This window comes from Hypanus sabinus, chromosome 19 (assembly GCF_030144855.1).
Source record: "Hypanus sabinus isolate sHypSab1 chromosome 19, sHypSab1.hap1, whole genome shotgun sequence".
Taxonomy (NCBI): Eukaryota; Metazoa; Chordata; class Chondrichthyes; order Myliobatiformes; family Dasyatidae; genus Hypanus; species Hypanus sabinus.
The window spans coordinates 40,282,362-40,295,585 of record NC_082724.1 but is presented as its reverse complement, the minus strand read 5'-3'; the positions used below and the strand labels follow the sequence as shown (position 1 = coordinate 40,295,585).

At 39.2% G+C, this 13,224-nt stretch overlaps 1 protein-coding gene across 1 annotated transcript in view; it reads left to right on the top strand.

Moving 5' to 3' along the window:
• The window catches only part of LOC132377892 (contactin-4-like), a 1,978,611-nt gene that overhangs the window by 1,366,864 nt on the left and 598,523 nt on the right, over positions 1 to 13,224 (top strand). Inside the window, exon 9 of the mRNA XM_059944356.1 lies at positions 7,285 to 7,488. Within this exon, the coding sequence (XP_059800339.1) occupies positions 7,285 to 7,488 (204 nt within the window). The remainder of the gene's footprint in view (positions 1 to 7,284; positions 7,489 to 13,224) is intronic.

The following is a 13,224-nucleotide window of genomic DNA, read 5'->3' as shown; positions in this document are numbered from 1 at the left end:
GCTGGTGGAATCTACAACCCTCTTTAAATCCAGTGCATTAGAGCTTTCATACCAGGTGGTGATGCAACCAGTCAGAGCCATGGTACATCTATAGAAATTTGCTGCAGTCTTCCTGTGATCACGTATCTCCTCAAACTGCTAATGAAGAATAGCCAGGTACATGTGTACTTTGTGACTGCATCAATATGTTGGGCCCAGAATAGATCCTCCAGGATGTTGATGCTGAGGAACTTAAAGCTGCTCATCCTTCCCTCTGCTGATTCTCATTTAGAACCAGTTATGCTCCCCCAGTTTCCTCTTCCTGAAGCCCACAATCAGTTCCTTGCTCTTTCTGATGTTAAGTTGAAGGTGGTTGTTTCAACACTTGAACAGCTGATCTATCTGATTCCTCATTAACATCTGAGATTGTGCCAACAGCTGTGGTGTCATCAGCATATTTATAGATGGTATATAAGCTGTGCCTAGCCATATAGTCATGAATGCAGAGAGAGTAAAACAATGGGCTAAACACACAACCTGTGTTATTGTCAGTGAGGGGGAGACGTTATTTACAATCTGCGCTAACTGGCCTTAGGAAGACAAGGATCCAGTTGCAGAGGGAGGTACAGAGGCCCACATTTGAAGCTTGTTGATTAAAAGTGAGAGGTTTATTGTGTTGAACCTGGGGTGTAGGTCATCTGGTCCAGGTGACTTATCTACCTTCAGCCCTTTCAGTTTACTCTCTAGTAATAGTAACTTCACACGCTTCATGACCTCAGACATCTGGGATTTCCACCACACAGTTAGTGTCTTCCATAGTGAAGACAGAAAAACAAAATACTTATTCAGTTCATCAGTTATTTAATGGTCCCCCATTACTACCTCTCCAGCATCATTTTCCAGTGGTCCAATGTCCACTCTAGCCTCTCCTTACACTTTATGAATCTGAAGAAATTTTTGGTATCCACATTTAATAATACTGGCTAGCTTACTTTTGTATTCCATCTTTACCTTCTTAATAACTTTTTAGTTGTTTTCTGTTGGTTTTTAAAAGCTTCACAATCCTCCAACTTCCCACTAATATTTGCTCTATTATATGCCCTCTCTTTGGCTTTTACATCTCTTGTTAGCCACGGTGGTGTCATCTTCCATTTAGAATACTTCTTCCTCTTTGTGATCCATATTCCCTGTGCCTTCTGAATTGCTATGAGAAATTCCAGCCATTTCTGCTCTGCCATCATCCCTGCCAGTGTTCTTTTCCAATCAATTCTCTCTCATGCTTCTGTAATACCCTTTAATCCACTGTATTACTGATACATCTGACTTCAGTTTCTCTTTCTCAGATTTCAGGGTAAATTTGATCATATTATGATCACTTTCCCCTGAGGGATTCTTTTACCTTAAGCTGTCGAAATAATCATTGCACAACACCCAGTCCAGAGTAACTGATCCCCTGGTGGGCTCAACCATGAGCTACTTGAAAAAACCATCTCATAGGCACTCTAGAAATTCCCCTTTTTATGACTTCTTAACCACCCTATCTGCACACTTTATCATATGCTATCAGCGCCTCCTAGGGGTCCATTTACCCTGAGCTCCCTAATCAAACTACTGGCTATGACCAATTAACCTACTACCTGGTAAATCTTTGGACTGTGGGAGGAAACCAGAGGATCTTGAGAAAACCCACACATTCCACAGGGAGGATGTACAGACTCCTTAACATATGACACTGAGATTGAATTCCAATCACTGATGCCCAGAGTTGTAGTACTGTAGTATTGCAGCTGTATTGTTTGTGCAAGGTGTTTTTAATCATTTCTGAACCACTTCTTTGGTCCTGAAAAAAAAGGAGTTAAATTTCCTCAGAATAATCATATCAAAAATCCACCAATTATTAACAAAATCACCTACTTGGTTAAGAACATAGAACATACAACATTACAGCACAGTATAGGACCTTTGACCCATGATGTTAAAATCAGCTGCATATGCCAGTTTTAATTCACACTGTTATCATGTGTTAGAATTTGTAAAATTTAGTGAATTTTATTTCTTGATTTGCTGTCAAAATGCTTCAGTATGGTCAACAACGCACTCAGTCGGATGCCATCACTGAGGAAGTCTGAAGATTGTAAAGTCCCCTTGGAAAAGAGAGAATCCATGTTATTAAGCCTTCAGATTCCTTGTGCAAAAGGTTTGGCGAGTTCGGCGGAAGATATCAATGCAGTACAGTTGACCAGAAGCTACCTAATGCAATTGAAAAAATCTCAAAAAATTTGAATTTGTGCAAGTATGTCTTGTTCTCTACTTCCTGTTTGATTCACATTCATAACGTAACCAAGGGAGAGCTGTTTAATTATGTGGGAAATATTTCCCCTGTATGCTGGAAGTAAAAAAAAATTGAAGAAATTTGTAAAATTTTACTTGACCTGATGCACACTGGCAGTTTTAGTAGGAAGGAAGGGATTTACTGCTTCATTAAATATTACCAGAAGGAAAACACTGTGATGTGTCAATTTGGCAATTTAAATGCCTCTGATATTAACCTTATGTGAACTAATGAAATATTTAAGCCTTTAGAATTTATTGCAGAAAAGGCAGATTATTTTTAGAGGAACACACACAAAAAAAACTTGTGATGACCTTTATGTCCGAGGTTACAATCAAACTGTAAATTTCTATTACATATTGCATATTTATTTTATTATATTATAGATAGACAGTATCTCTGAGATTTACAACTTCTAGCATGTTAAATGGTACAATTCTGTTGATATAGATTTATTATTCTGTCCACATCAATGAATTCAGCAGGCATTTACTCACCCATGGTAAATGATCATGCCATGGTTTGTGGAGAAGTGCTTAAGGCACTAGCAGAGCAAACTTTACTCTCTTAAACACTTTTCTTTGCTGTGGAATTATTATTTTTTCAATATAATCCACAAAGGTAATTTCGAAAAAAGAATGTGAAAGGGTATATGTTCAGTTGTTTTCTTCTGCAAACTAGAAATTGCATCCTGAATATGACACCAGGACAGCAGTGTCTACAGCGAAGCTATCACAACTCCAGACAAATCCCCATATATCTTTGTTCACAAATTAACAGAGCTCATACCTGTTTTCAGGCAATTATTATACAAAACTCATTCTGATCACAAACTGTTTTCATCTAAGACACACAGATTGCTTATTTACAACAATCACACATATTGCACATCTCTTTCTGATAAAGGTTACATCCACTCCTGGTTAAATTTGGTAGGGTAGTGTTTTATCCATTTCACAGTCATTACAGTAACATGATGAAAGCAGGTATAAGCCACCATGGCCCCTCAAATTTGATCTGCCATTTACCATGATCATGGCTGACCTGGGTCTTAGCTCTCCTATACCAATTCCCATTAAACCTCAACTCTTCAATTTTTAAAATATTTATCTACCTCCAGCTTAAATATTTCTGGTGCACGAGCCTCTGCTAACCAATAGGCGGAGAATTCCAGAGATTCATTACCCTCTCAGAGAAGACATTTCTGCACATCTCAGTTTTAAATGACCAGCTTGTTCCCTTGGAACCATTTCCAATAAGAGCATAAGGCATAGGAGCAGAAACAGGCCATTCGGCCCATTCAGTCTGTTCCATCATGGCTGATTTATTATCCCTCTCAAACCAGTCCTCCTGCCTTCTTCTCGAAACCTTTTACACCCTTACAGATTAGGACCTATCAATCTTTGCTTTCAATATACCCAATGACTTGGCATCCACATCTGTTTGTGGCAATGAATTCTATGGGTTCACCACCCTCTCACTAAAGAAATTCCTTCTCGACTCTGTTCTAAAGGGACATCCTTTCATTTTGAGACTACCCTGTGGTCCTCGAAGATCCTACTATGAGAAAATCCTCTCCGTACCCACTCCATCTAGACCTTTCTTATATTTCCTCTTATTGAACACTCTCCCACAAGGGAAATTATCTCAGTATTCATCCAGTCAAACTCCTTAGGATCTTAGATGTTTGAAAAATGTCACCTGTCATTCTTAACTCCAAGGAATGCATATGGAAACTGTCTAGGCTTTTCTTAGTAGGACAATCCTCTCATGATAGGAGCTAGCCTGGTTGAATATTTTTGGACTGCCTGAAATGACAGATTTTCCTTGTTGTCTTTCTTGTTCATCTCTCTCTCTTATACGCAGACAGATCTAAATGCCAAACACAGCATGGCATCTCAGCTTCACACAACAAGGATCTTGTTGTTAAGAACCATAGCCGAGATAAGCACTAGGTACTTTTTCCACAACAGAGAATTCTAATGATAAATAAGAAATGTATGTTTTATGGTCCTATGTATCCTATTTGAGAAGGATTGAATAATTAATGAGCCTTGCTTGAGAAGGATGAATTCTTCATTTGTCTTTCTATCATTTTGCTTGGCTGGAGGATATGCTATAAAATACATGGGACTGTGAAAACTGCAATGTACTTATAAATTTATTTAGTCTGCTTCAGAGATGGTAGAGGACATTCCAATTTCTTTATGGGGCAAATATGTTCAAGGTATATCTTGCACTCTTCCTTTAGGTGTGTTGGGACTGATTATTGCTGCAGAGAGACTGAACATCTTTCAGCAATGGGCAGATAATTAAAAAAAAACAGTTTAGCATGGGTCGTCCAGATTTTCCACTGAAAATAATTATATGCCACCTTTTCTGCATTTTTGTTTTGCTTTCAAGTAACACAGCAACTTCACGACAAGGGAGAAGTGCATGGTGAAATCTGGATATCAAACACTTCCTTCAGAAGAAGAATGACATTTGACATGATATAATGAAAGAAGACATATAGTCAATGGTCTAGCATCTTCAGAAAAGGATTCTTTGGCACACCTGGTTAAAAAAAACAGGAGCAGAAAAAAAATACATGCTCTAACTTTAACTTCCTGCAGCCTCAATGAATAAGACATTGATGGTCCTGTGATGGACTTACAAATTAATTAATGTCGATGGGTATCTGTCCTTATCTCTGTTGTTTGAAGTGTTCTGACACTTTTATCCACGAGTTCTTTAATATAATCAGTGCAGAGAACCTTTTGCTCCAAGGGCAAATGGGTTAGATCCTGACCTCAGCTGTTGTGCCGTTTGTATGTTCTATCTTCATGGGTTCAGTTTCCACCTACATCCCAAAGATGTATTTGCAGCTTGGTTAGCTCCTGTAAATTACCCATTGTGGATGTGTGCCAAATGAAAGGAAAGGATTTAAAAGGTATGTGAGAGAAAACACGTTGCTGAAGCAAAAACAAAATAACGAGAGGGGATGTTTGATTGCCCTCTTTGGAGTTAACATGGACTTGATGAGCTGATATTTATGACATGATATTTATTGGCTAATGTGTAGACATACCTAAATTAAGTTTGTCATTTCTCTTGAACTTATTCTTCATTGTACCCTTCTCTTGTAGTAGGCTTGTGGTGCATCATTCAGTCTAATCTCTACAGGATCCCATCCATATTACTTGTGTTAAATCAGGTTCCTGGTCAGACTCTAGTATGATGATCCTCAAAAATATATGAAGACTCAGAAACTTTAACTGATGATTGTTTCCAAATTTTGAATGAAGTTGGCAAAGCCAATATATGAATATCACTGATGGCTATCAACATATAGTATTTGTCTGTTATGGGGAGGTTAGCTAGTATTTCAGAGGCTTGAAATTCTAGGAATTTTAACAATTATTTATGGCAATTTGGATATGGAGAGAACATCAAAGCCTCTGCCACTAATTACTATCTAAATGATATATAGCATTTTTTAAATGTATCCTCACATTTACTTTATGAGGGAAAAAGCCCCAAGCTCAGAGAACTGAGACCAAATCTAAATAATTCAGTACATCATGAAAAAAGAGAAAATAAGGCCACAAAATAATTCAGCGAGGTGCACAACAAATTTGGGAAAAAATTATAATTTTTAAAAATTCCGCATTTTCACTGTCAGTGTACTATCTGTTCCTGATTCACTTGGGATTTAAGTTAGTTTCTCTATGCTAAATCAGGTGTGATGGCAAATTATTCTGTTTCTCGAATTGGCAATATGACAATAAGTACATTTATCAAGTGTAACAACAGCTGGATTTCCACTTCATTATCTCTAACATTGTCTTGACCAATTTAAAATGAATAGGTTAAAATAAAATACAGGCAATACTTTAACAAATCATTTTGCCAGTGTGCCAAAAGTAATACATAAATGATACTGCATAGGAAAACATTGGCAAAATAAGTAACTATAACTATTTCTAATCTAATCTAATTATTGTTTTTCATAAAACAGATTAGATTAGATTATGGTCATGCACAGTGGGATGCAAAGAAATTGCTTATTTGCAGAATAAGCAGTATATAAGGTAATAATAAGTACAAATATAACAGTCAATACAGCAATACAAATAAAACAGTAGAATAACAAAATTATCATGCAGTCTGAAGTAGTGGAAAAAGAAATGTGAAATGGCACTAAGAAAATAACCACAAGAAGTAGTGTTAAAGATAAGAATGCATCAGCACTACCAGAAAGAGGATGTGACAAAGATGATTTGTTCAGAAGTCCGATTGCAATGGGGAAGAAGTTGTACTTAGTCTGGTGCTCTGAGCTTTCAAAATCCTGTACCATTTTCCCAGAAAGCAGAAGAGAGAAAAGGGGATGGCTAAGATGGTAGGCATCTTCATAATACTCTTAGCCTTCCTGAAGCAGCGAACCATGAAAATAGACTGGTTGGAAGCAAGTAGCGTGCCTGTGATTGGCTGGGCTGTGTTTAGACTTTCACTGCAGACTCTTGCCCGGAGCAGAGAATTTGCCATGCCAAGCTGAAATGTAACCCATCAGAAGTTTGAAATATATCCTCGTGGACACATCAAATCTTCTTAGACACCGAAAAAAGTACACACACTGATGCACTTTCTTCATTATTGCATCAGTGTGAAGAGATAAGGTGAGAGACAAGATACTAACAATATGGGTGCCAATAAACTTGAACCTATAGACCAACTCCACAAGAACTGCATTGATAAAAACCGGGTCATTTTCACTGTTCACACGTCCCACCAACACACCCCCACACACACTTCTTCTGAAGGTCAACCATCTACTCTTTCATCTTGCTGACGGTAAGGCTTAGGTTGATGTTCTGATGCCAAAGTTTGTGATCAGATTTTTCCTTAAAACCTGTGTCTAACTGTTTCTTGAATGATTGAGCCTGACAGATAAAACAAGTGTATTGATATTGTGAAACATATTTTTTTTTCAGAACTGAAATATGCTTGGATATTTAATCAGTTTCCAACTTTTGTGGAACAAGACAATCGTCGCTTTGTGTCTCAAAACACTGGTAACTTATACATATCGAAAGTGGAGATTTCAGATGTCGGTGCTTATATCTGTGAGGTAGAAAACACAGTAACCAACAAGAGGGTTCTGAGCCCACCCACTCCTTTAGTACTTCGTACCGATGGTAAGTTTCTATTCAAGTTATGAATGTAGACAGCCATATATAGAACCTGACTTGTCAGTCCAGTGTAAGACATTAGTGTTTGTCTTGATGACTCTCTTTTCATTAACAGAATAGACAAAAGCATGATTTATGAAGCAAGTGCAACCAAATGTTGTTTTTTAAAATTTTTGAGAACTTCTCAATATTTTATGACTGGCTATATAATTTTACTTCTCTTCTGAAACAAAATAGAAATGGAAGCTCGCTCAGGACCAGAAAGAATAATGATAGCATAGAACCTTAGATGACCAATGCGCAGTCATCTTATATTTACTTACTGCCAGCTACACCGCTGGTGTTTAGGGCAGCAATGAATGTCTTTCATGTCTGGCAATGTTCAGGGCTTGCTTCATTATGTCAGTAGCTTCTTCTCCGTTTTCACTACTGTCGGTAATTTATGCATGTCCCACCTTGGTGGACACCTAGAATTACCATCACACTCAGATGTAGAAGGATTCTTCATTGCTACTTTTGTAACAATTCTGTTTGACCAGTCAAGGTTGTTCGCCCTGAGCTGAACCCCTGAATCAGGACAACCAGTGGATTTGTCTCAATCTGGCCTCTACCCTTTGACCTGGTTGGCAAGGGTGACCCTGCCAAGAGCCAAAGCATAAGGCCCTGACTCCACCCAACATAGCACTATGGGTCACTGAGGCATGCAAGCCTCCAAACACAATGACAAGGTTGTGGTCCTTTCGGAGGAGCCATATTTAGTACTGTAGTTAATGTGGCCACTGGAAATGCAACCATAAAAAACATGATTTATTATCATATAATTTAAATATTATTTAAATACTGGAGTCCTCTAGCCTACCTGTGCTTGATTTTAGTGCAGGTTGTAAAAGCTACATGTGTGAGCAATGTGTTAGCTTAAAAATGTACTAGTCTTTATGGCTGGGCTTGGGAATATGTGGTTGAGATCAGATAGGCTTAAATGTACATTTTTTGGTATAATTGGCAGTGTGTTTTTTTCTGTTGGGGAGAGGTGGAATGACGGGCTGTGGTGTTCTGTTCCCCCTTTAGGAACTGGAATAGCACACAAGCTCTCTCATAGGAAAGAACACTAGGGTCGGGCTTGGCATTTGGAAGTGGGGGAGGGTTAGAGAAAATGAGTGTGGCATTTGTTCGGGAAATGAATTGGATAAGGGATTATTGGCAGGAGGATATTGGAGCAGACATCAGGTTCAAAAGAGGCTATATTGGTCATGTTGGCATTATGGCTGGGAGGGTGGAGATCATCTTTGCATATGCAGGAGATGGTAAATTTAAATGGTAGGCTATTGATGTAAGTTGCCCAACACCCTTCCCCCCAGCCAACCTAGCTTAAGTTCTCCTGTAGTGCCTGAAAAACAGCATTACACAGAAAATGGTCATGTCAGGTGCCTGAAAAATAAATTGCTTTGCGATTGCATTAGTTATTCATAAGAAAGTTTACTGTTGGTATGATTTTACATGAAAGCCATTGCCATAGTAGTTCACTGCAAAGTAAGTTCACTTCGTTTGAAGATGTTGAAGAACATCTTTGATCTAGATTCTTGGCATCAAGCTGATTTTTTTAATATATCCTCTATTCATAATAGCTCATTTACAATTGCCATTGCTTGATTTTGAAAAAGACACCTAAGCAAGACATTCATCTTCTTACATTCACTTAAGATAATAAAATAAATCTTTCAAATGAAATTCAAATTAATCTCATGAGATATACAAAGCCAGCATTTATTACCAACCCCTAAATGGCTTTGAGAGGATGGAGGTGATGAGCTGCTTGCTGGACCTCTGCAGTCCAAATTTGAATAATAACGTGCTCTTATGATTTAGTACATCATTGAAGGTATACTGCCAGCATTGGGTCAACTTCTCTGAATATATTATAATTATGTCTTGACTATGGATTAGATAAACACCTGACTACTGAATACCTTTAGTAAGATCTTTACAAATGCATGAAACACATACAATACAAAAGAGATAATAGTTTATTTGTAAAGATGCATCTGTAAACTATTTGTAAGTTTGAGCTATTAAAATATTGATATTGTATAAATGTTACAGCCTATCTGTGATGGAATTAAATTGTTAAGTATCACACATATCACTCTGCTCTCTAATGGGATAAAAGTATCAACACAACAAATACAAAGAGAACGGTGTGGTTAAAGGTGGACTGCAATGAATATTCCAACATCAAAAATGAAGAATTCATCTGATTTGTCTTAACTACTTTTATTTCATTATGACATTTTTAGAAAATCTTTCCATTATGTTTTTTTTTATTTGCTCAAGTAAAGTTAGACCATAAGACACAGGAGCAGAATTAGGCCATCTGGCTCATCGAGTCTGCTCCGCCATTCAATCATGGCTGATCTTTTTCTTTAATTTCCTCCTCAGCCCCAGTTCCTGGCCTTCTCCCCATAACCTTTGATGCCATGTCCGGTCAATAACCTAACAATCTCTGCCTTAAAAACAACCAATGACCTGTCCTCCACAGCTGTATGTGGCAACAAATTCCACAAATTCACCAACCTTTGGCTAAAGAAATTTCTCTGCATCTCTGTTTTGAAAGGGTGCTCCTCAATCCTGAGGCTGTGCCCTCCTGTCCGAGACTCTCCCACTATGAGAAACATCCTTTCCACACCTACAGGGTAATTTCCCTTACTCCACTGAAATACTGCTACACTAGACTTTACTTTCTTCCTATCAAATTTCAAGTTGAACGCAATCATATTGTGATCATTCATTCCTAAGGGATTTTTTACCTTAAGCTTCCTAATCACCTCCGGTTCATTTACATAACACCCAATCCATTATAGCTGATACCCTAATAGGCTCAATGACAAACTGCTCTAAAAAGATATTTCTTGGGCATTCAACAAACTCACTGTCTTGAGATCCATTACCAACCTAATTTTCCCAATTGACCTGCATGTTAAAATCTCCCATGACTACCATAACATTGCCCTTTGACTTGCCTTTTCTATTTGCTGTTGTAACCTGTGGTCCACCTCCCAGCCACTCTTGGGTGGCCTGTATATAACTGCCATCAATGTTTTTCACCTTTGCAGTTTCTTAACTCACCCACAAGGATTGAACATCTTCCGATCTTATGTCACATCTTTCTATTGATTTGATCCCATTCTTTACCGGTAGAGCCACACCACCCCAGCTGCCAACCTTCTTATCCCTCCAATATAACATGTAACCTTGGACACACAGCTCCCAACTCAACCATCCTTCAGCCACAATTCAGTGATGGCCACAATATCATAACTGGCAATCTGTAATATTGCAACAAGATCATCCACCTTATTTCTTATACCATGTGCATTTAAATACAACACCTTGAGCACCATATTCGCTACCCTTTTTTGATTTTGCATCCCTAATGATTTGATACTCACCCTGTTGGCTGCAACTATGTCTCATCAACTGCCTGCCCTTCCTGACAATCTGACTGCACACTGTCTTTACTTTTTTACCATCCATCCTATCCTGAGTCCCTTTACTCTGGTTCCCACCACCCTGCTATGTTAGCTTAAACCCTCCCCAACAGTTCTAACAAACATCCCCATGAGAATATTGGTCCTCTCGGGTTCATGTGCAACCCGTCACTTCTGAACAAGTTATACCTCCCCCAGAAGAGATTCCAGTTATCCAAGAACCTGAAGCCCTGCCCCCTGCACCAGTTTCTCAGCCACACATTTATCTGTCAAATCATCCTGTTTCTACCCTCACTGGCGCATGGCACAGGCAGCAGCCCAGAAATTAATACTCAGGAGGTCCTGCTTTTCAGCTTTCTACCTAGCTCTCTAAATTCTCTTTTCAAGACCTCATTGCTTTTCCTTCCAAAGCCATTGATAGCAATATGTACAAAGACATCTGGCTGCTCCCCCTCCCTCTCTAAAATTTTGTGAGTGTGATCTGAGGCATCCCTGACCATGGCACTTGGGAGGCAACCATACTATCCAGGTGTCCTGTTCACATCCACAGAATCTCCTGTCTCCCTCACTATCAAGGCCCCTATCACTACAGCTCTCTTACACTTCTGCACCATGGACCCATGGTCAGTGCCTGTAACCCGGTTTCCATGGCATTCTCCCAGGAGGTCATCCTCCACAAAAGTAGCCAAAGCAGTATACTTGTTTTGAAGGGAATGGCCACAGGGGTGCTTTGCTCTAACTGCCTATTTCCATTTCTCCCGAGAGTCACCCAGCTACTCGCCTCCTGTAACTTTGGGGTGATTACTTCCTTGTAACTGTGATCAATTATATCCTCTTTCTCCCATACAAGCTGAAGATCATCCAGTTGCTGTTCCAGTTCCCTAACACGGTCTTCAAGGAGTTGCAGCTGGATGCACTTCATGCAGATGTAGTTCCCCGGGAGACCCTGAGTCTCCCAGTTCTCCAGCATCTGGCAAGAAGAGCTCACCACAGCCAGTAGAGGAGGAAGAAAATACAAAAAGGAAATCTTTACAGATGCTTTACAAAGAGCCGACTCCTCTTCCTAGCTGAAGCCTGTCACTTCTATTCTCGCCATTGGCCTACTCCCGACAATGGCCACTATGCTTATCCCTTCTGTACTTTTATTTTGTTGGTAGAGCTCTGTTAATGCCACTGATAGGCCACGTGCAATGGACAAATGCCCTCGAAGCTCGCTTTTTAAATAACCGCCACCGACCTGTGAGAAATTTCTCTCGATAGAGCTCTGTTGATGCCCCTGATAGGCCACATACAAGTTACTTGAATGGGGTTTCTCATTTTACAGAAGATTCTGAGGAATATTAAAATAGATATATCTTTCATTTCATAATTATGGACTGACTTCTTGGACTCTTGCTGTACTTGTGTTGAAGTTGTTCCATCATGATTCGAGGAAGGATTTTCAAAGAATTGTAACCGAGGAAGGATAGAAGTTAGATACACAGTATGGGTTAGAGACAGTTTATCAGCAGAGCTTCAAAAGAGATCAAAATTTCCAAGATGACTTTTTTTTTCAATCCAGGACAACTGTGCTCCCTGTATAGTAAATTGCTGGGCATTGAGCATGAACTGAGAAAGATCCCAATGTACCTTTGCTATGCAAATTCTGCATTCCCTACTCTGCAGCGACGTGGTCCTAGTACTTTTAACTTTTCTATTTATTTATTGTTTCAGCTCATTTATCACTCTGATTATCTGAAATATTGCATATGATACATTTCCATTGAAACAGCACTCCACTTTTGAGAATTCAGAGTCACAATCATAGAAAAGTACAGCACAGGAACATGCCTTTTGGCCCACCTTCTCTATGTTGAACCACTTAAACCACTTCCTCCTACCGACCCTCACCAGGACCATAGCCCTTCATACCCCTGCCATCCATCTACCTATCAAAACTTCTCTTGAACGTTGAAATCGAGCTCACATGCTCCACTTCTGTTGTCAGCTCAGTCCACACTCTCACAACCCTCGGAGTGAATAAGATTTCCCTCAAGTTCCCATTAAACTTTTCACCTTTCACCCTTAACCCATGACCTCTAGTAGTCCCAATCAACCTCAGTGGAAAAGGCCTGCTTGCATTTACCCTATCTATGCCCCTCATAATTTTGTATATCTCTTTCAAATCTCCCTTCAGTCTTTATTCCAAGGAATAAAGTCCTAACTGTTCAATCTTTTGTTATAACTCAGGTCCTCCAGTCCCAGCGTCATCCTTGTA